Raw genomic sequence first — 22,376 nt, forward strand, 5'->3', positions numbered from 1 at the left:
TTGCCTTTTTTCATATTGTGTTACAGCCTGTATTTAAAATGGATAAAATTTAGTTTTTTTTGGTCACTGGCCTACACACAGTGTCCCATAATGTTTTATGTTTGTCATTAAAAAATAAATAATAATACTTCAAATTAAAAGCTGAAATGTCTTGAGTCAATGTATTCAACCCCTTTTTATGGCAAGCCTAAATAAATTCAGTAGTAAAGATTTGCTTAACAAGTCACAATGAGTTGCAAGGACTCACTTTATGTGCCATAATAGTATTTAACATGATTTTTGAATGACTACCTCATCTTTGTACCCATAAAATTATCTGTAAGGCCGAGCAGTGAATTTCAAACACAGATTCAACCACAAAGACCAGGGAGGTTTTCCAATGCCTCGCAAAGAGCACCTATTGGCAGATAGGTAAAACATTTAGAAAGCAGACATTGAATATCTCTCTTGCTCAGTTGTGCACCAGGGCCTCCCACTCCTCTTTCTATTCTGGTTAGAGCCAGTTTGCACTATTCTGTGAAGGGAGTAGTACACAGCGTTTTACAAGATCTTCAGTTTCTTGGCAATTTATCGCATGGAATAGCCTTCATTTCTCAGAACAAGAATAGACTGACGAGTTTCAGAATTAAATGATTTGTTTCTGGACATTTTGAGCCTGTAATCGAACCCCCATGCTGATGCTCCAGATACACAACTAGTCTAAAGATGGCCAGTTTTATTGCTTCTTTAATCAGAACAACAGTTGTCATTGTGCTAACATAATAGCTAAAGGGTTTTCTAATGATCAATTAGCCTTTTTAAATTATCAACTTGGATTAGCTAACACAAGGTGCTATTGGAAAATAGGAGTGATGGTTGCTGATAATAGGCCTCTGTACACCTATGTAGATATTCCATTAAAAACAGCCGTTTCCAGCTACAATAGTCATTTACAACATTAACAATGTCTACATTGTATTTCTGATCAATTTGATGTTATTTTAATGGACAAAAATTGTGCTTTTCTTTCAAAAACAAGGACATTTCTAAGTGACCCCAAACATTTGAACTGTAGTGTACCTAGAAAGACCCACAGCTGTAAACATGACCAAAGGTGACTCGTATGTGTGAATACTTATGTAAATTAGAAATGTCTATTTCATTACCAATAAATTAGCAAAACATTTCAAACAACATGTTTTCACTTTATCATTACTGGGTATTGTGTGGAGATGGTTGAGTGTAATTCAAACAAATTTTGAATCCAACCTGTAACACAACAAATTGTGGAATAAGTCAAAGGGTTTGAATACTTTTTGAAGGCACTGTAGGTAACCATTCCAACTGAGACCATCCTAGGCAGAGATCTCTGTAAATATTGTATTGTTTAAGTGTTTTTTTATAGCATTTTTTTCATCAACTTTTGGTTTTGATAATGTGTTGATAAATGAACTGAAATATCTGGTGGTAACCCACGGAATTGCAGAACTGATTATGGCAAGTCAGTTTATATTTGACTTGGCTAGCTAGCTCGATATGATTTCAATGATGCAGCAACACCAGATCAACAGCATCGCTTTTTGCCCCCCTGCCCCAATTCCTAGCCGTGTGAGGGGATGCAGATGCTCCCTTTTGTAGTGGGTGTGGTGGTCTTACTTTCGCTTTTACAGTCACCGAACCATCACCCAGGTGGGTGCTACATTTCAGTGGTGGATGATCCAGCCTACCTACTAAGGAGGAGCTATGACAATTGAAGACGAGGTGCAAGATGAAGAGCTCCGTGGCCTGTCTGTCAATGTCTCTACCTCGCTGCCCAGCCTGGCTATACTACCTACAGTACAGTAAATTCAGAAAGTATTCACACCCCATGACTTTTTCCACATTCTGTTACTTTACAGACGTTCTAAAATTGATTCAATTGTTTTTTTCCACATCAATCTACACACAATACCCCATAATGGCAAAGCAAAAATAGTTTTAGGGAAATTTTAGCAAATATATTCAAAATAAATAACTGAAATATTACAACATAAGTATTCAGACCCTTTACTCAGTAATTTGAAGCACCTTTGGCAGTGATTATAGCCTCGGGTCTTCTTGGGTATGACGCTACAACCTTGGCACACCTGTATTTGGGGAGTTTCTCCCATTTTTCTCTGCAGATCCTCAAGATCTGTCAGGTTGGATGCGGAGCATCCCTGCACAGCTATTTTCAGGTCTCTCCAGAGTTATTCGATCGGGTTTAAATCCGGGCTCTGGCTGGGCCACTCAAGGACATTCAGACTTGTCCCAAAGCAACTCCTGCGTTGTCTTGGCGTGTTTAGGGTGAGTGTCTTGAGTGTTTAGGGTCGTCCTGTTGGAAGGTGAACCTTCGCCCCAGTCTGAGGTCATGGTCTGTAGCAGGTTTTCATCAAGGATCTCTCTGTACTTTACTCTGTTCATCTTTCCCTCGATCCTGACGAGTCTCCCAGTCCCTGCCGCTGAAAAGCATCCCCACTACATGATGCTGCCACCACCATGCTTCACCGTAGGGAGGGTGCCAGGTTTCCTTCAGAAGTGATGCTTCGCATTCAGGCCAAAGAGTTCAATCTTGGTTTCATCAGACCAGAGAATCTTGTTTCTCATGATCTGAGAGACTTTAGGTGCCTTTTGGAAAACACCAAGCAGGCTGTCATGTGCCGTTACTGAGGAGTGGCTTCTGTCTGGCCACTCTACCATAAAGGCCTGATTGGTGGAGTGCTGCAGAGATGGTTGTCCTTCAGGGAGGTTCTCCCATCTCCACAGAGGAACTCTGGAACTCTGGAGCTTTGTCAGAGTGACTATTGGGTTCTTGGTAACCTCCCTGACCAAGGCCTTTCTCCCCCGATTGCTCAGTTTGGCCGGTTGATGAGCTCTAGGAAGAGTCTTGGTGGTTCCAAACTTCTTCCATTTAAGAATGATGGAGGCCACTGTGTTCCTGGGACCTTCAACGCTGCAGAATTATTTTGGGCACCCTTCCTCAGATCTGTGTCGCAACACAATCCTGTCTTGGGACTCTACGGACTATTCCTTCGACCTCATGGCTTCGTTTTTGCTCTGACATGCACTGTCAAATGTGGTACCTTATATACAAGTGTGTGCCTTTACAAATCCATTGAATTTACCAAAGGTAGACTCCAATCAAATTGTAGAAACATCTCAAGGATGACCATTGGAAACAGGAAACACCTGAGCTCAATGTTGAGTCTCATAGCAAACGGTCTGAATACTTATGTAAATAAGTTATCTGTTTTTATTTTTACACATTAGCAAAAAATCTGAAAAACCTGTTTTCACTTTGTCCTATAATCAAAGCTGTGGAAAACCATCGCCCAAGAACTGCCAGATCCCTACATTTGTTTTGTTCAATTGTTTTTTGTTTTTAAAGCGACTGTGCGATTCTACTTGTAATTAAAAGCGCTATATACAGATATATACAGACCTAATTCTGGGTAACACATCTGAACATATGTGCAGTGGTGAACGGGTTGACAGGCACTAACGTTACGCTATGAACGGCTTAAGGCCGTGCATCCTCGACCGTCCTCTAAATGTACCTCTTGCCATTCCTCTGTATCGGTCGAGGATCTTGACACTAGTGGGACGACTGGCGAGGACGCGCTCTCGGGCTGTCCTTTCTGCGCGCTCCCGTGCCACCTTCGATTCAAGCAGTTTTCTCCGCAATGTCCTGTTTTCTGTCTGGCTTTGAGTTATTTCCAAACGAAACACTGCATAGTCGTCATCTACGAGTTTACAGATCTCTGCCACGGCTGCATTCGCTAGAACCTCCATGATGGAGGCTATTTGAGTGTGAAACACCATTGTTGGCTAACTTGAGCAGCTAGCTAGTTAGCTATCAAACAAATCCTGTCTCCAACTCGAACTAAACACAACATGGGATGTGCAGTTAAATTAATCATATTTTGAGTTCCAGGACGTTAAAACGTCTAAATAAAAACGCTAACGTGAAAGTTGTTCTTCGCTAACGTGGAAGTTATTTTTCTCTTCCGTTTACTTGTCCGTTTCCTTCAGACAACACGCTGTATTGCGTATTATTGCCATTCTCTGGCCGGAGTGTGAAACACACAGTTAAATGTCTAATAGCCTCACACCCATTGGTGCAGGCCCGGTGGACTAGATAAGTCAATATACACTATATATACAATAGTATGTGGACACCCCTTCAAATTAGTGGATTCTGCTATTTCAGCCATACCCATTGCTGACAGGTGTATACAATCGAGGACACTGCCATGCAATCTCCATAGACAAACATCGGCAGTAGAATGCCCTTACTAAAGAGCTCAGTAACTATCAACGTGGCACCGTCCTGGGATTCCACCTTTCCAACAAGTCAGTTCGTCAAATTTCTGCCCTACTAGAGCTGCCCAAGTCAACTGTAAGTGCTTTTATTGTGAAGTGGAAACATCTAGGAGCGTCAGCCGCGAAGTGGTAGACCACTCAAGCTCAAAGAATGGGACCGCCAAGTGCTGAAGCGCTTAGCTGGAGAGTGATGAATCACGCTTCACCATCTTGCAGTCTGACGTACAAATATGGGTTTGGTGGATGCCAGGAGAACTCTACCTGCCCCAATGCGTAGTGCCAACTGTAAAGTTTGGTGGAAGAGGAATAATCATCTGGGGCTGTTTTTCATTGTTCAGGCGAGGTCCCTTAGTTCCGGTGAAGGGAAATCTTAACGCTACAGCATAGAATGACATTCTAGACGGTTCAGAGCTTCCAACTTTGTTGCAACAGTTTCAGCATGACAATGCCCCCGTGCATAAAGCGAGGTCCATACAGAAACGGTTTGTCGAGATCGGTGTGGAATAACTTGACTGGCTTGCACTTAGCCCGGACCTCAACCCCATCAAACACATTTGGGGTGAATTGGAACGCTGACTTGCAAGCCAGGCCTAATCCAACATCAGTTCCCAACCTGACTAATGCTCTTGTGGCTGAATGGAAGCAAGTCCCCGCAACAATGTTCCAACAACTAGTGGAAAGTCTCCCCAGAAGAGAGGAGGCTGTTATGGGGGGACCAAAACTATATTATGCCCATGATTTTGGAGTCAGATGTTCGACGAGCAGGTGTCCACATACTTTTAGTCATATAGTGTAGTTACAAGCGAAAATGTGGTTACACCCAACTCGGCCAGCTCACAGAAAAATATCCTGCTACCCTCAACATACCTCTTGCAATATAACAGGACATGCTTTACAGTCTCTACCTCCCCACATTCCTCATACTTCCCATCTGGGTGTTTCCCCACTAACATCCCTCCTTTCACTCCCCAGATACCTACTGATCTTCCTCCTTGGTCCAACCCTCTGCTATGATGCTCCTACATTCCATCCCCCCTAATGGGACCACCACACCTCCTCCCTCTTCAGAGCTATCTTATCCGCTGCCTCATTTCTCCCTACCCCAACATGAGCTGAGACCCACAGAAAACCTACCTTAGATAGAATATATATATTTTTGCCATCGCTGGCCAGAATCATATTACAGGATTATACATGTGTATGACTGTTGACAGATATAGCTACTGTCAATCACGTCGAGATATGCTACATATTTTACTTTTTTAACATGCACAAAAATCAACCACATCCATGTTCTCCTTTTGGTAGGTATTTTCATTATTAAGCATGGAATGAACTACACAGAGGGAAAAGTACACTGTGCATTCAGCACCATGGACAGAACTCTTGTTAATGGGAATGCACAAAACACAAAAAAGATAGAGAGCTCAACATTACATTTAAACTACCCATCAGAGTGAAGTCTTTGATGGGCATTGACTAGAGCAGTGAAGGTAGGTATAGTTTCTGACGTCTCTATGTGCAGGGTTGCTGAGAAATGAGTCAGTAAGAGATTATCTGTGCCTTGACTTGTTATATTTCATCACTGAAAATGTCTGTTCACATACATAGGTTGACCCAAACAGTACAAACATCTTCTGAGCATGACTCCCAATCTTTGGAAAGTTTTGTTCATCGAGAGATACAGAGAACCTCGTCAGTAACATTGTTTTGAATAGTTCTCCAATCACTGCATCAGACTGATGATCGATAAGCTCAAGTGGCAGGTCAGTGGGAGCGTTATTCACATTCAAGGTGAAAAGAGAGGAAACCAACAACACGTCATTTTCCAACACATTGAAATCCTCAAACAACAAGAAAACTCACCATTCAAAGGACGCAGTAGCGATGTATACTTCCCCCACTGGTCATCTGATAGGGAACAGACTATTAGTGTCGGAAGGTGGGTGAGATTGTTGGCTTCTGCTTGTTGGGTCAGGAGGAGTCATTTTCCCATAAAGGCTTTGACAAGGCTGTACATCAGATGTGCAAAAAGTTTGGAATTCAGTTAATTCATGAGGTCCATGATGCCCACGGTGAAGGCAAAATCAGCCAACTATTCTTTATCTTGCAGTTGAGTGAAATCCACATATTTTCCTTTCATTTGCAACAACTCAGCAATCTCCTAATTCAGGCCCCAACACCCCAACATCCATTTGGCAAATTTTTTAAGCACCTTCCCCAAACTCGGCCATCTCACGTTTGTGTGGTAAGGGAGATCTACATGACCCAACTCTGTCTCTTCAAACAACGAGACAATACATTAGATGATGATGGTATATTTAAAAACAAAATACTTTTTATTTTTTATTATCTTTTACCAGATCTAATGTGTTATATTCTCCCACATTCCTTTCACATTTACACAAACTTCAAAGTGTTTCCTTTCAAATGGTACCAAGAATATGCATATCCTTGCTTCAGGGCCTGAGCTACAGGCAGTTAGATTTGGGTATGTCATTTTAGGTGAAAATTGAAGAAAGATTTTGCTCTTATGAAGTTTAGCACTTTAGTGACTGTATTCTCAACATGGCTCATTTTCAGAACACATTTACAGAGCACCTCCTGATGAATAATGCAATGCAGGAAAATCATTTTCTGATCTGGGTTCAGCTCAGCTGCCTGATCTTGTATCCTTTTCAAAAGGCCAACATTTTTTCCTGTCAAGTTTGGGCACCCATCAGTGGTCACATTGGATAACTTTTCAAAACTCCACACACTTATTAACCTCCTACAATAAATATTTCCCTGTGGTTGTGCTCTTCATTGACTGCACTAAAGCAAGCTCCTCTGTAATTTCAAAGTCTGAGGTTATGCCTCACAAGAATATTAACAGCTGCGCCGTGTCACGTGCATCACTGCAAGGCTCAAGATTTTACTCTACCTCAGGCGAGCAAAATCATCTCATGATAAGCTGTAGGCCACACTATCTACCTAGAGAGTTTTCATCTGTATTTTTCGTAGCTCTCTACATACCACCGTAGACTGATGCTGGCACTAAGACTGCACTGAATGAGCTGTATTCCGCCATAAGCAAACAGGAAAACGCTCACCCAGAGGCGGCACTCTTACTAGCCGGGGACTTTAATGCAGGGTAACTTAAATCCATCTTACCAAATTTCTATCAGCATGTTAAATGTTCAACCAGAGTGAAAAAAAACTCTGGACCACCTTTACTCCACACACAGAGATGCAAACAAAGCTCTCCTTCGCCCTCCATTTGGCAAATCTGACCATAATTCTATCTTCCTGATTCCTGCTTACAAGCAAAAATTAAAACGGGAAGCACCAGTGACTCGATCAATAAAAAAGTGGCCAGATGAAGCAGATGCTAAGCTACAGGACTCTTTTGCTAGCACAGACCAGAATATGTTCCGGGATTCCTCCGATGGCATTGAGGAGTACACCACATCAGTCACTGGCTTCATCAATAAGTGCATTGACGATGTCGTCCCCACAGTGACCGTACGTATATACCCCAATCAGAAACCATGGATTACAGGCACTCGTCGGATGTGTTAGGGCTTGCAAACCATTACAGACTACAAAGGGAAGCACAGCCGAGAGCTGCCCAGTGACACAAGCTTACCAGACGAGCTAAACTACTTCTATGCTCCCTTCGAGGCAAATAACACTGAAACATGCATGAGAGCACCAACTGTTCCGGAAGACTGTGTGATCACGCTCTCCGCAGCCGACGTGAGTAAGACCTTTAAACAGGTCAACATTCACAAACAGCTCTTTCTTGTCGGGGAAAAGTATTGCTGCAGAGTCAATTAAACATTCTTTAAGGAATTCACCCTCAAAATTGTTTTGCAATTTTGTGGGACAGTACATAGCTAGCTCTCACAATTCCGTCATTTTCTGAATGCCGTTTTGCGGAAAGTCCTTGCTTGCTTTTGCAACTGAGAAAGCAACTCTTTCGATGCATTTTTGCGCAACTTCGAGCTTGCTACTATTTGTAACTGTGACATGTGTGTCAGCCTGTCAGTCACTGTCGGTCCTCGTGCAAGTTGTTATTCATACGTGCTTTCAAAATATATGTTAAATCATTACACAAAGGTGAGTATTCATTGGGCTCTTAATTTGAATAACAATATGTTTTTCAAAACTTTACTATTGCAAATTCTTTATGTAATCTGAGCATGATTCCGCGGGCCGTATTAAATCAAGTCGCCGGCCGTATACGGCCCCCGGGACGGCCTTTGCCCAAGCCGTCCCATACACACAAACTATCTAGGTCAAATAGGGTGAGGTGTTGTGATGAAAGGTGTTGCTTTATCTATTTATTGAAACCAGGTTTTCTGTTCAATTGAGCATAATGAGATGGAAGGGAGTTCCATGCGATAATGGCTCTATATATTACTGTCTGCTTTCTTGATTTTTTTCTGGATTTGGGGACTGTGAAAAGACCCCTGGTGGCATGTCTAGTGGGGTAAGTGTGTGTGTCAGAGCTGTGTGTAAGCTGACAATGCTAACAATTTGACATTTTCAACACAAGGTTTTTTCTAAAAAGAAGTGATGCAATCAGTCTCTCCTCAACTCTTAGCCAATAGAGACTGGCATGCATGGTATTTATATTAACCCTCTGATTACAATGAAGAGCAAGATGTGCCACTCTGTTCTGGGCCAGCTGCAGCTTAACTAGGTCTTTCCTTGCCGCACTCGACCACACGACTGGACAATAATCAAGATAAGATAAAACTAGAGCTTGCAGGACTTGCTTTTTGGAGTGTGGTGTCAAAAAAGCAGAGCATCTCTTTATTACGGACAGAACTCTCTCTGTCTTTACAACCATTGAATCTATATATTTTGACCATGACAGTTTACAATCTAAGGTAACACCAAGTAATTTAGTCTCCTCAACTTGTTCAACAGCCACACACCATTCATTACCAGATTCAGCTGAGGTCTATTTGTACCAAATACAATGCTCTTAGTTTTAGAGATGTTCTGGACCAGTTTATTATTGGCCACCCATTCCAAAACAGACTGCAACTCTTTAAGGGTTTCAGTGACTTCAGTAGAGGTCCTAGAGAGCTGCCCTGCGGTACACCACACTACATATTTGTCATTAGAGAACTTTCCATTAAAGAAAACTTTTTGAGTTCTATTAGATGGATAGCACTGAATCCATGATATGGCAGAGGTTGAACGCCATAACAGATAAGTTTTTTCAACAACAGGTTACGGTCAATAATATTCAATAATATCTCAAATCTAACAGTACATTTCTTCAGTAACAGTACATTTCTTTCAACCAATCATCAGTCATTTGTGTCAGTGCAGTACCTGAGTGCCCTTCTCTATAAGCATGCTGAAAGTCTGTTGTTAATTTGTTTACAGAGAAATAGCATTGTATTTGGTCAAACACATTTTTTCCCAACAGTTTGCTAAGAGCTGGCAGCAAGCTAATAGGTCTGCTGTTAGAACCAGTAAAGGCCACTTTACCACTCTTGGGTAGCAGAATGACTTTGGCTTCCCTCCAGGCCTGAGGACAAAGACTTTCCTTCAGGCCAGTGGTTCCCAAAATTTTTATAGTCCCGTACCTCTTCAAACATTCAACCTCCAGCTGTGTACCCCCTCCTGCACCAGGGTCAGCGCACTCTCAAATGTTGTTTTTTTGCCATCATTGTAAGCCTGTCACACACACACTATACGATACATTTATTAAACATAAGAATGAGTTTGAATTTTTGTCACAACCCAGCTCATGGGAAGTGACAAAGAGCTCTTATAGGGCCAGGGCACAAATAATATAATAATAATCAATAATTTTGCTCTTTATTTAGCCATCTTACATATAAAACCTTATTTGTTCATCAAAAATTGTGAATAACTCACCACAGGTTAATGAGCAGGGTATGTGTGAAAGGATGCACATAACTGCAATGTTGGGTTGTATTGGAGAGAATCTGTTTTAAATCATATTCCACACACAGCCTGTGCCTGTATTTAGTTTTCATGCTAGTGATGCCCGAGAATCCACTCTCACATAGGTACTTGTTGGAAAGGGCATCAGTGTCTTAACAGCTCGATTTGCCAAGGCAGGATACTCTGAGCACAGCCCAATCCAGAAATCTGGCAGTGGCTTCTGATTAAATTCAATTTTCACAGAACCGCTTGTTGCAATTCCGATGAGGCTCGCTTGTTCAGATATCGGTGAGTGGACTGGAGGTAGGGCATGAAAGGGATAACGAATCCACTTTTTTGTGTTGTCCGTTTCGGGAAAGTACCTGCATAATTGAGCACCCAGTTCACTCATGTGCTTTGCTGTATCACATTTGACACTGTCCGTAAGCTTAAGTTCATTTGCACACAAAAAAATCATACAATGATGGAAAGACCTGTCTTGTCTGTGTTAATGCAGACAGAGAAGAACTCCAACTTCTTAATCATAGCCTCAATTTTGTCCCGCATATTGAATATAGTTGCGGAGAGTCCCTGTAATCCTAGATTCAGATCATTCAGGTGAGAAAAAACATCACCCAGATAGGCCAGTCGTGTGAGAAACTCGTCATCATGCAAGAGGTCAGACAAGTGAAAATTATGGTCAGTAAAGAAAATGTTAAGCTCACTCTCAATTTAAAAAAAAATTCAATTCAATTCAAATTTATTTATATAGCCCTTCGTACATCAGTTGATATCTCAAAGTACTGTACAGAAACCCAGCCTAAAACCCCAAACAGCAAGCAATGCAGGTGTAGAAGCACGGTGGCTAGGAAACACTCCCTAGAAAGGCCAAAACCTAGGAAGAAACCTAGAGAGGAACCAGGCTATGTGGGGTGGCCAGTCCTCTTCTGGCTGTGCCGGGTGGAGATTATAACAGAACATGGCCAAGATGTTCAAATGTTCATACATTATCAGCATGGTCCAATAATAATAAGGCAGAACAGTTGAAACTGGAGCAGCAGCACGGCCAGGTGGACTGGGGACAGCAAGGAGTCATCATGTCAGGTAGTCCTGAGGCATGGTCCTAGGGCTCAGGTCCTCCGAGAGAGAGAAAGAAAGAGAAAATTAGAGAGAGCACACTTAAATTCACACAGGACACCGAATAGGACAGGAGAAGTACTCCAGATTTAACAAACTGACCCTAGCCCCCCGACACATAAACTACTGTAGCATAAATACTGGAGGCTGAGACAGGAGGGGTCAGGAGACACTGTGGCCCCATCCGAGGACACCCCCGGACAGGGCCAAACAGGAAGGATATAACCTCACCCACTTTGCCAAATCACAGCCCCCACACCACTAGAGGGATATCTTCAACCACCAACTTACCATCCTGAGACAAGGTCGAGTATAGCCCACAAATATCTCCACCACAGCACAACCCAAGGGGGGCGCCAACCCAGACAGGAAGATCACATCAGTGACTCAACCCACTCAAGTGACGCACCCCTCCCAGGGACGGTATGAAAGAGCCCCAGTAAGCCAGTGACTCAGCCCCTGTAATAGGGTTAGAGGCAGAGAATCCCAGTGGAAAGAGGGGAGCCAGCCAGGCAGAGACAGGAAGGGCGGTTCGTTGCTCCAGAGCCTTTCCGTTCACCTCCCCACTCCTGGGCCAGACTACACTCAATCATATGACCCACTGAAGAGTCTTCAGTAAAGACTTAAAGGTTGAGACCGAGTTTGCGTCTCTTACATGGGTAGGCAGACCATTCCATAAAAATGGAGCTCTATAGGAGAATGCCCTGCCTCCATCTGTTTGTTTAGAAATTCTAGGGACAATTAGGAGGCCTGCATCTTGTGACCATAGCGTACGTGTAGGTATGTACGGCAGGACCAAATCAGAGAGATAGGTAGGAGCAAGCCCATGTAATGCTTTGTAGGTTAGCAGTAAAACCTTGAAATCAGCCCTTGCCTTGACAGGAAGCCAGTGTAGGGAGGCTAGCACTGGAGTAATATGATCACATTTTTTGGTGCTAGTCAGGATTCTAGCAGCCGTATTTAGCACTAACTGAAGTTTATTTAGTGCTTTATCCGGGTAGCCGGAAAGTAGAGCATTGCAGTAGTCTAACCTAGAAGTGACAAAAGCACGGATTAATTTTTCTGCATCATTTTTGGACAGAAAGTTTCTGAGTTTAGTAATGTTACGTAGATGGAAAAAGGTGTCCTTGAAATGGTCTTGATATGTTCTTCAAAAGAGAGATCAGGGTCCAGAGTAACACCGAGATCCTTCACAGTTTTATTTGAGACGACTGTACAACCATTAAGATTAATTGTCAGATTCAACAGAAGATCTCTTTGTTTCTTGGGACCTAGAACAAGCATCTCTGTTTTGTCCGAGTTTAAAAGTAGAAAGTTTGCAGCCATCCACTTTCTTATATCTGAAACACATGCTTCTAGCGAGGGCAATTTTGGGGGTTCACCATGTTTCATTGAAATGTACAGCTGTGTGTCATCCGCATAGCAGTGAAAGTTAACGTTATGTTTTCGAATGACATCCCCAAGAGGTAAAATATATAGTGAAAACAATAGTGGTCCTAAAACAGAACCTTGAGGAACACCGAAATGTATAGTTGATTTGTCAGAGGACAAACCATTCACAGAGACAAACTGATATCTTTCCGACAGATAAGTTCTAAACCAGGCCAGAACTTGTCCGTGTAGACCAAATTGGGCTTCCAATCTCTCCAAAAGAATGTGGTGATCGATGGTATCAAAAGCAGCACTAATGTCTAGGAGGATGAGGACAGATGCAGAGCCTCGGTCTGATGCCATTAAAAGGTAATTTACCACCGTCACAAGTGCAGTCTCAGTGCTATGATGGGGTCTAAAACCAGACTGAAGCATTTCGTATACATTGTTTGTCTTCAGGAAGGCAGTGAGTTGCTGCGCAACAGCCTTTTCTAAACATTTTGAGAGGAATGGAAGATTCGATATAGGCTCATAGTTTTTTATATTTTCTGGGTCAAGGTTTGGATTTTTCAAGAGAGGCTTTATTACTGCCACTTTTAGTGAGTTTGGTACACATCCAGTGGATAGAGAGCCGTTTATTATGTTCAACATAGGAGGGCCAAGCACAGGAAGCAGTTCTTTCAGTAGTTTAGTTGGAATAGGGTCCAGTATGCAGCTTGAAGGTTTAGAGGCCATGATTATTTTCATCATTGTGTCAAGAGATATAGTACTAAAACACTTGAGCGTCTCTCTTGATCCTAGGTCCTGGCAGAGTTGTGCAGACTCATGACAACTGAGCTTTGAAGGAATATGCAGATTTAAAGAGGAGTCCGTAATTTGCTTTCTAATAATCATGATCTTTGCCTCAAAGAAGTTCATGAATTTATCACTGCTTAAGTGAAAGCCATCCTCTCTTGGGGAATGCTGCTTTTTAGTTAGCTTTGCGACAGTATCAAAAAGGAATTTCGGATTGTTCTTATTTTCCTCAATTAAGTTAGAAAAATAGGATGATCAAGCAGCAGTAAGGGCTCTTCGGTACTGCACGGTACTGTCTTTCCAAGCTAGTCGGAAGACTTCCAGTTTGGTGTGGCGCCATTTCCGTTCCACTTTTCTGGAAGCTTGCTTCAGAGCTCGGGTATTTTCTGTGTACCAGGGAGCTAGTTTCTTATGAGAAATGTTTTTAGTTTTTAGGGGTGCAACTGCATCTAGGGTATTGCGCAAGGTTAAATTGAGTTCCTCAATTAGGTGGTTAACTGATTTTTGTCCTCTGGCGTCCTTGGGTAGACAGAGGGAATCTGGAAGGACATCAAGGAATCTTTGTGTTGTCTCTGAATTTATAGCACAACTTTTGATGCTCCTTGGTTGGGGTCTGAGCAGATTATTTGTTGCAATTGCCAACGTAATAAAATGGTGGTCAGATAGTCCAGGATTATGAGGAAAACCATTAAGATCCAGAACATTTATACCATGGGACAAAACTAGGTCCAGAGTATAACTGTGACAGTGAGTGGGTCCAGAGACATGTTGGACAAAACCCACTGAGTCGATGATGGCTCCGAAAGCCTTTTGGAGTGGGTCTGTGGACTTTTCCATGTGAATATTAAAGTCACCAAAGATTAGAATATTATCTGCTATGACTACAAGGTCCGATAGGAATTCAGGGAACTCAATGAGGAACGCTGTATATGGCCCAGGAGGCCTGTAAACAGTAGCTATAAAAAGTGATTGAGTAGGCTTCATAGATTTCATAACTAGAAGCTCAAAAGACAAAAACGTCTTTATTTTTTTTGTAAATTTAAATTTGCTATCGTAAATGTTAGCAACACCTCCGCCTTTGCGGGATGCACGGGGGATATGGTCACTAGTGTAGCCAGGAGGTGAGGCCTCATTTAATCGAGCATGAGCGCATATATATTCTTCACAGCAACAGTTACATCTATCAACTGAAGCGCTTAGGGGTCTGGGACCAGCCTCTGTGCCAACAATCAACGATAGGCTGGGTGAGTCTAAACCACGTCCAGTCTCTACTCTGACAGGCCGGCTCGGAAGCAGGAACTACTTCTGTCATCAGAGTATATTATAATACCTTTGTCAGGAACAAGTCAGTTCTCTGTTTGCCCTGCGAGGTGGGACAGAGAACCGGATATACAAACATTGCATTTACCACTTATTGCTTAGCTAATAAAAAATACATAGTATACAATCGGTGACTCATTTTCATATTTATCCTGATACCAGATTTGAATTGACGCAACTCTAACACCATGCTAGCTGGTCTAGCAACAAATGTAGAATTACTGATGCTAGCATTGGATGTACTCGTGGATGCAAAACAAGTTGTGTCATAGGTGCAGGTGTAGTACTGCTGGTAGTAGCAGTACTACCAGTAGAGCCTGTATGTGTCTCTATGGACGCGTCTTACTTTTTTTGAACCATTTATCAATTTTCGAGCAAAACAGGATGAGCAGCAGCTACTTTTGGCTACATACGGACAGTGTTGCCAACTCCTCAGTAAGGAAAGTAGCTATTGGCTGTCCTAAAAGTCGCTAGAAGTCGCTAAATGGCGCCTTCCCCTAATTTGCATAATTGGCCATGTGTATGTAATTCTGATGGACGCTGTAGGAGAGAAGAATAATGTACTACAAATGAACTTTCTTCTGTTGATTCTTGTTTTTTTTTATGTCACAATTCCAACACTCCGGGCTTGGGACCGGCAAAAGTGACCCAAAAGAGAAACTCTGGCGGAGTTACTTAGTTTTAAATGTATTTTTTTAGTTTTGTTTTCTTAATTTGGTTTGGTTTTTAACCTTATGGTCCACTTAGGAGCCTAAAACAAGTCACAGTAAAACATAACATTTAAAAAAAAACATTTTTGTATACAATCTACATTAACAATCTAAATGGACCAAAAAGAGACAATAGAAAAAACTGTCAATGGCAATGTGAGAAAATTATGGTAACTAGCCTGGCCCTAATTCAGGTTTAAAAAAATATATATACATGTAAACCAGGGCGGGATCAGCCTTTTTTTTTAATGTATGAATATGATGGCTCACTTTTCGTTGTTGCCATTTCCTGCCTAGGTTTGCCCACTTTGCTAATGAAGTAATCATTCAAATAGTTTTGTGATGAATAAACAATCTGATTCTATGTCTTTCTGCCCATAATTTCATTTAATTAAAGTACTCCAGTTTTTATCCATCATTCTTTATATCATTGATCTTGGCTTCAGAATACAGTTTCTTCTTTTTGTTGAGTATAAGCTTCTATCCTAAATAATGCTATAGATTCACATTTTTTTTCTTCATAAAAAAGGACTTCACAGCAAATAAGAAAAGTATGATGGAACCTTGTAATGGTAATACTGGGCATACTCTACACAACTTCTAAAAAACAAAAATAACCGGGTCAGTCAGCACAGAGTCAATTTTGTATTTAATTTCAACAAAATGGTAATGTACTCATAACTTAAAGTACAGTACTTTTATTGCACAAAACGATACGTGACATGTATAACAATTTTTCTCACTATGGTAACACTTTACATTTTCTGTAAATCTTGTACCCTTGCTTTGATTAAAATGTATTTAAAAATACTTTGGAAAAGGTTCAACATTACATTACACACATCTTCACCACTTTATGTCAAGTAAACATGAATTAAGGCACCATCCGTATCCCACTATAAAACACCCGTATCAACCTAAAGGTTGTCACTCTTCATCAGTGAAGCATTTTTACAGACACCATCACACCAACTATCACCATATCGTGAGGACAGACACTGGAGATGAGAAGCAAGTACAAGGAGTGAACATTTAATGAAATACGGACAGGAACAGAATACAGACAGCGTCTGGACAGGGGAAAACAAAAACGACAATTATGCTGACACAGGGATCTAACAGAGGAACAGACAGATTTAGGAGGGGCAATCAACAAAGTAATGGAGTCCAGATGAGTTCTGACGGGCCGGCCGAGAAATGGGTGCCGGGCGACCCGGCTGAGGCGAGGGAGCCCGACGAGCCGGCTGAGGCATGAAGGGGGAGATGTGAGCCTGATGAGCCGACTGAGGCATGAAGGGGGATGTGAGCCTGATGAGCCGACTGAGGCATGAAGGGGTTGTGAGCCTGATGAGCCGACTGAGGCGTGGGAGCCCAACGAGCTGACTGAGGCATGATGTGGGATGGGCGCCTGCTGAACCAACCGAGGCAAGGAAACCTCTCGAGCCAGCTAAGGCGTGGAAGCCCAACGAGCCAGCTGAGGTACCCCTGGTTCCTACAGCAGCGTCACCCGGACCCGATGTTATCAGTAAAACAAATACCTCCCTGATGTTTCAAATATGGGTGTCAGCATTCTGTGAGGACAGACACTGGAGACGAGAAGCAAGTACAAGGAGTGAACATTTAATGAAACACGGACAGTAATGCTGACATAGGGATCTAACCGAGGAACAGACAGATATAGGCGGGGCAATCAACAAGGTAACAGAGTCCAGGTGAGTCCAGCGAGTACTGATGTGCGTAATGATGGTGACAAATGTGCGTAATGATGGGCAGCCTGGTGCCCTCAAACGCCAGAGAGGAGAAGCGGGAGCAGGCGTAACATATCATCTATTTAATCATACTCTTTCCTCAGTTCACCACTATATCCAAAACCAACAGAATTGACTACAAACAAACTGACTACATGTCACAATACTCTATACATGGGCCCTGTGCATTTTCTGCTGGTGTATCCTGAGGTAGCTCTTCTCTGAGAACCTCTTCCCGCAGTGCGTACAGGTGAACGGCCTCTCTCCCGTGTGGACCCTCTGGTGCCTCTTCAGATGACCAGCCTGAGCAAAGCGCGTCTGACACTGGGTACAGCTGAAGGGTTTCACCCCTGTGTGGACCCTCTGGTGCCTCTTCAGGCTGGACGAGTGGGAGAATTTGGCCCGGCACAGGTGGCAGCCAAACGGTTTTTCCCCGGTGTGCATCCTCTGGTGGATCTCCACCTGTTTAGGCAAACGGAAGACTTTCCCACAGAATGAACAAGGGAAGCGCTTCTCTTTGCCACCAGATCTGCTGATAGCGTCACTACTACTGTCATTTGTCAACGGGCTTGTGTTGCCATTTAGGGTTGATGCACTGGCATTGTCTGAGGTCTGGTTTAACATTAGGAGAGTGTGAGGAGGATGAAGGCCAGGTAGTGTCTGTGTTATCGCAGGGTCCATGTTCCAGTTGATAGATCCTATAGAAGGCAGGCTAAAGGCAGAATCTGTTAGGGGGTCAACCTGAGGCGCCACCTGTCTCTCTGAATCACAACTATAGGAGCAGGAGGGAGCATTGCTAGCCGAGTCAGTGTCTGTTCTCTCTAGCTGCATATGGACACCGGCCTGTCCCTGCAGACCAAATCTATGTCTCGCCCTGGTCTCAGCCAGTCTTTTATGGAGACTAAGTTCGGATGTTATTTTGTGTTCCACTCTCTGTTTCTGGTTGTGGTTACCAGTGTTGTTCCCCAGCCCAGAGTTGAGGACGCTGTCCCATCCATTGACCTTCACTATGTCGCCTCTGGTCCTGGTCTGCTCAGTGATGTTGTACCCTGGGCCCTTGGCTGCACTCATCTGGGTCTGGGCATCCAAGATGTTCGCCCAGTCTCCTCTGTTAGCCTCCAGCCAACCACCTGCGGGAAGAGGTTACAAAATAGATTTTACAAACATGGCAGAGAGAACTTTATTACTTATCATTTTTTTGTCAATTACCTGGGCAAGGTCATACATTATAATGTGTGTTTATTAGGTACACCCCCCCTCGAAAATGGTTTGCTCCTACAGAGGGTGATTTACATGGACGTGGCTTGCTATATAAAGGAGGCAAACAGGCATAGATGCATTCAGTTACTGTTTGATTGAACGTTAGAATGGGCAAAACGGGGGTCTCCCTAGTGGCGCAGCGGTGTAAGACATTGCATCGCAGTGCTTGAGTTCAATCCCGGGTCAGTAGGTGGTGCACATGGCAGCGCACAATTGGCTCAGCGTTGTCCGGGTTAGGGGAAGGTTTGGCCACCCTTGTCCCATCGCGCTCTAGCAACTTTTTAAGGGTTGGATCAGCTTAATATTGCGGAAAGATTGCTGCTTCCATCAATGTAATTGTCTGCATCATTTCTATTCCCCCATATTTTTGGGGTAAATATATATCCATATACACATATGCATACATATACATATAAATACATACACACACATACCTATATAGATATACATACTTTTTGAAAGAAAATACCTTTATTATTCCCCGCAAACCCTACCACCCTTCCCCCAATTGGAGTAAACTAATAAACACTTACGCTTCTACCTTCAGTTTCTACATCTTATACACATTTTACAGACACAATCTATTTTACAATAGTTATATTTTGTTTGTTTTTAGTCCTTCCTCTATTTCCAGTTTGATTTCTATTTGTAACTGCTATTTCACAACATTTCTGAACCTATAAACATTTTACAGACCTCTATGTTTTACATTGGTTATCTTGTTATTAGTCCCACCCTTCAGCTTCATTCAACCCCTCCCATCTATCTCTCAATATCATCCATTTTGGATTTCTATTTGCCATATATTTTTCAACTGTGCTGTGATGCTTCACAAAAGTACTGAACCTTTCTATTCTCATAGCTTCTACAGATTGTAAATTAAAAATATATATTTTTGTAAAATAATGATATTATTGATTGATTGACTATGGCTTTTTAAATCACCCAGTATTGCTCTCTGCAGCATTAGTTCTAGGCAAATGTTGTAATTCTTCAGCCATTCCTGGACCTGTGACCAAAAATGAGCTACATATGGACAAGACCAAAATAAATGATCTAATGACTCTGCCTCCTCACAGCAAAATCTGCAGAGTTGGGAAGATTGTATCCCCCATATATATAACATTATATTGGTTGCAAGAATTTTGTATTGTAATTTAATTTGAAAACATTGAAGTTTTGAATCCGGCGTTGTTTTGCGTATGAATTCATAAACCATGTGCCATGGAATGGGTACATCGAAAATCTCTTCCCTACTATTTTGCAATTTATATGGCACAGCTGTCAGTTTTTTGGTCCTTAAACGAAATTGGTTTTATATGTTTATTTATCACACTTTTGTTTAACCATGTATGTTCTTTAATACAGGGCCCACATACATTCTTTCCGGTCCATAGAGAAATAAGACCGTATTAAAATCTCCCACCATAATAATAGAGTCTAGTGCTGCGCGTAGAGTTGATAAATTATTATATATATTTTCACAGACACTTGGATCATCATTACTTGGACTGTATAGGTTAATAAGCCATATATTTTTATTGTCCAATAACATATTTAAAATAATCCATCTACCTTGATGATCTGTTTGGACAATTTGCACATTTGGATCAAAATTACTGTTAATTAAAACCATCGCCCCTTTTGAATTTCTTTGCCCATGGGAGAAATATAATCTCACCCCCCCAGTCCTTTTTCCACAAAACATCTAAAATTGTTGAATGAGTTTCCTGTAAACAATAGATATTATATTCCTTCTCTTTTAGCCAGGTAAATACTGATAGTCTTTTCTTATTATCTGCTAGGCCATTACAATTGTAACTGGCTATAGTTATTTCACCACTTGCTATAATGAGACAACTTTCAATTCTATTTATCAAAATATATGTTTGTAAACGTACCATTAAAAAGTAACATGATGATTGAGTGTCTATATAGCTGTACCATGATATTTGCATTGCTATTAAGTAAACCTCCAATTGGTCCCCACTATTCCACCCGCTATTTGCCCTTCTCATCCCGAGTTGGGGTGTCATCCCAATGCCTGTCATCCGAATGCAAAGAATTTTACCTCTCACCAGTCTCACCATTACCAAAATTACAAGAAATTATTATATTAGCAAACAATTATTGTGAATCATCCTATATTGTCCCTAACATCTTTTTCTCATTCGCAACAGTTGTAGGATACGCACATACACTCATACACACTCAACCCCCCCTCCCCCCACACAACCATAGGCTCACATTCTCAACAGTTGCACCATCCCAGAGCCCAACTCAAGAAAGGTCTTGTTTTACGAATGCATATACAGTTGCAGCTGTATGAGTAGGCCTGCAAGATTGTGCAAAAAAATGGGCAGAAATGGAGAGAGTTTATTAACTAGATGATTGAGGTCAAATGTACACCTTTTCCCTGAAACACCCACAACACGGTCCCCCGTATTGACCATATTCCCAAGCATCTCCATGTAGTCAGACTATTGATTTTGTGCCACCAGGCCCACAATAATATACCCCCCCCTTTGAATGTCTGAGTCTGAGGGGCTTTGGTTTTGCAGGACCAACCCTGCCAAGCAGCTTCAGAATCTTGAGGGGGCAGTGCTGCTCTAGGTCTCAGACCACATTTTGGCTGCATACAGACCGCTTACAGCAGGCCCATAAAACAATTAGGGACTTCTCCTTAGTATCTGGGTCATTCAGGTGGGTGTCCAGGGTATAGGGTTGTGGACCGTTCCATCAATATAGGATCATAAATAAATACATTTGATATATAATTTATTTTGAAAATGTAGTTCCCCATGATAGGACAATAAATAAATAAAATGTATTATTTATTTATTAGTTATTGTAAAACTGTTCCACCATGATAGGACAATAAATAAATAAGACATGTAATTCAAGTAAGGCTTCTCTCAGAACGGTGTTCTCCTTTTTAAGTTAATTCACTTCGGTTTCAATCTTATTGACTGTCACTTTTAGCTTGTTTGTTTCCTTCTCCAATGTCGCAGCTTTTTCATCACTCATCTCGAGGCTTGCCTTCAACTCTTTAATATCCTTACTGACTAATTCAAGTATACCCAGTTTGTCATTTATTGATTTTAACAGATCAGTTTTGACCATTACCATTCCCGGTGGTGAAAATATTAAATTGTCTGTCTGTAGAAGAGTCATGTTTTCGTTTTGAAATCGGTTCCCTTCTTACTCTCAGTCATGTTTGGGTGTAGCTTGTTTTTGTAATATTTGTTGATAAATGTCTCCAGTCTTAAGATTTATTTTGTGTTATTATCCAGATTGAAGGTTATCACCCACCAGATTGTGTAGTGATAATATTTAGTCTAACTTGCCGATATTGAATATTACGTTTTTATCTTGAGGTGCTCTACATAACTACGTTCAGTCCCGCCATTACCTGTCTCAGTCCCGCCCGCTCTAGCGACTCCTTGTGGCGGGCACATGCACGCTGACTTCGGTCGCCAGTTGTACAGTGTTTCCGCCGACACATTGGTTTGGCTGGCTTCCGGGTTAAGCGGGTCGTGTTTCGGAGGATGCACGGCCCTCAACCTTAGCCTCTCCCGAGATGGGACAAGACTGTAACTACCAATTGGACATCACGAAAAGGGGGAGAAAAAAATGGGCAAAACGAGTGACCTAAGCAACTTTGAGCGTGGTATGAGTGTCGGTGCCAGGTGCGCCTGTTCCAGTATCGCAGAAGTAGCCAGCCTCTTTGGCTTTTCACGCAAGACAGTGTCTAGGATTTACCAAGAATGGTCCAACAAACAAAAAACATCCAGTCAGTGGAAGTCCTGTGGCCGAAAACAGC

General features: G+C 42.1%; 4 protein-coding genes across 8 annotated transcripts in view; 1 reads left to right on the top strand and 3 right to left on the bottom strand.

Annotated features, from left to right (window-relative positions):
- Nucleotides 1-22,376, top strand: part of LOC118395568 (neurotrophin receptor-interacting factor homolog) — a 384,346-nt gene that overhangs the window by 204,178 nt on the left and 157,792 nt on the right. The gene's annotated exons all lie outside the window — the stretch shown is intronic.
- LOC118395579 (zinc finger protein with KRAB and SCAN domains 3-like) overlaps nucleotides 1-22,376 on the bottom strand; it is a 128,283-nt gene that overhangs the window by 90,118 nt on the left and 15,789 nt on the right. The window contains exon 1 of one of the 3 annotated variants that reach the window (XM_052465130.1): nucleotides 3,594-3,699. The exons of 1 other annotated variant lie outside the window; for it this stretch is intronic. Coding sequence is in view for 1 of the 2 variants with exons in the window: in XM_052465131.1 (XP_052321091.1) it covers nucleotides 3,555-3,819 (265 nt within the window). In the remaining variant the exon portion in view is untranslated. Of the gene's footprint in view, nucleotides 1-3,554; nucleotides 4,038-22,376 lie in introns of those variants that run through there. One more of the 3 variants, XM_052465131.1, reaches the window with a different exon arrangement.
- The window catches only part of LOC118395583 (zinc finger protein 23-like), a 135,782-nt gene that overhangs the window by 3,510 nt on the left and 109,896 nt on the right, over nucleotides 1-22,376 (bottom strand). The window contains exon 1 of one of the 2 annotated variants that reach the window (XM_035789429.2): nucleotides 3,440-3,585. The exons of the other annotated variant lie outside the window; for it this stretch is intronic. Coding sequence (XP_035645322.1) covers nucleotides 3,440-3,458 — 19 coding nt within the window. The 5' untranslated portion in view covers nucleotides 3,459-3,585. Of the gene's footprint in view, nucleotides 1-3,439; nucleotides 3,586-22,376 lie in introns of those variants that run through there. 2 annotated transcript variants of the gene reach the window in all.
- Nucleotides 16,802-22,376, bottom strand: part of LOC118395575 (gastrula zinc finger protein XlCGF48.2-like) — a 36,665-nt gene continuing 31,090 nt past the window's right edge. Inside the window, exon 6 of the mRNA XM_035789415.2 lies at nucleotides 16,802-18,423. Within this exon, the coding sequence (XP_035645308.1) occupies nucleotides 17,462-18,423 (962 nt within the window). The 3' untranslated portion in view covers nucleotides 16,802-17,461. The remainder of the gene's footprint in view (nucleotides 18,424-22,376) is intronic.

This window comes from Oncorhynchus keta, chromosome 16, assembly GCF_023373465.1.
Source record: "Oncorhynchus keta strain PuntledgeMale-10-30-2019 chromosome 16, Oket_V2, whole genome shotgun sequence".
In the NCBI taxonomy this organism is placed as follows: domain Eukaryota; kingdom Metazoa; phylum Chordata; class Actinopteri; order Salmoniformes; family Salmonidae; genus Oncorhynchus; species Oncorhynchus keta.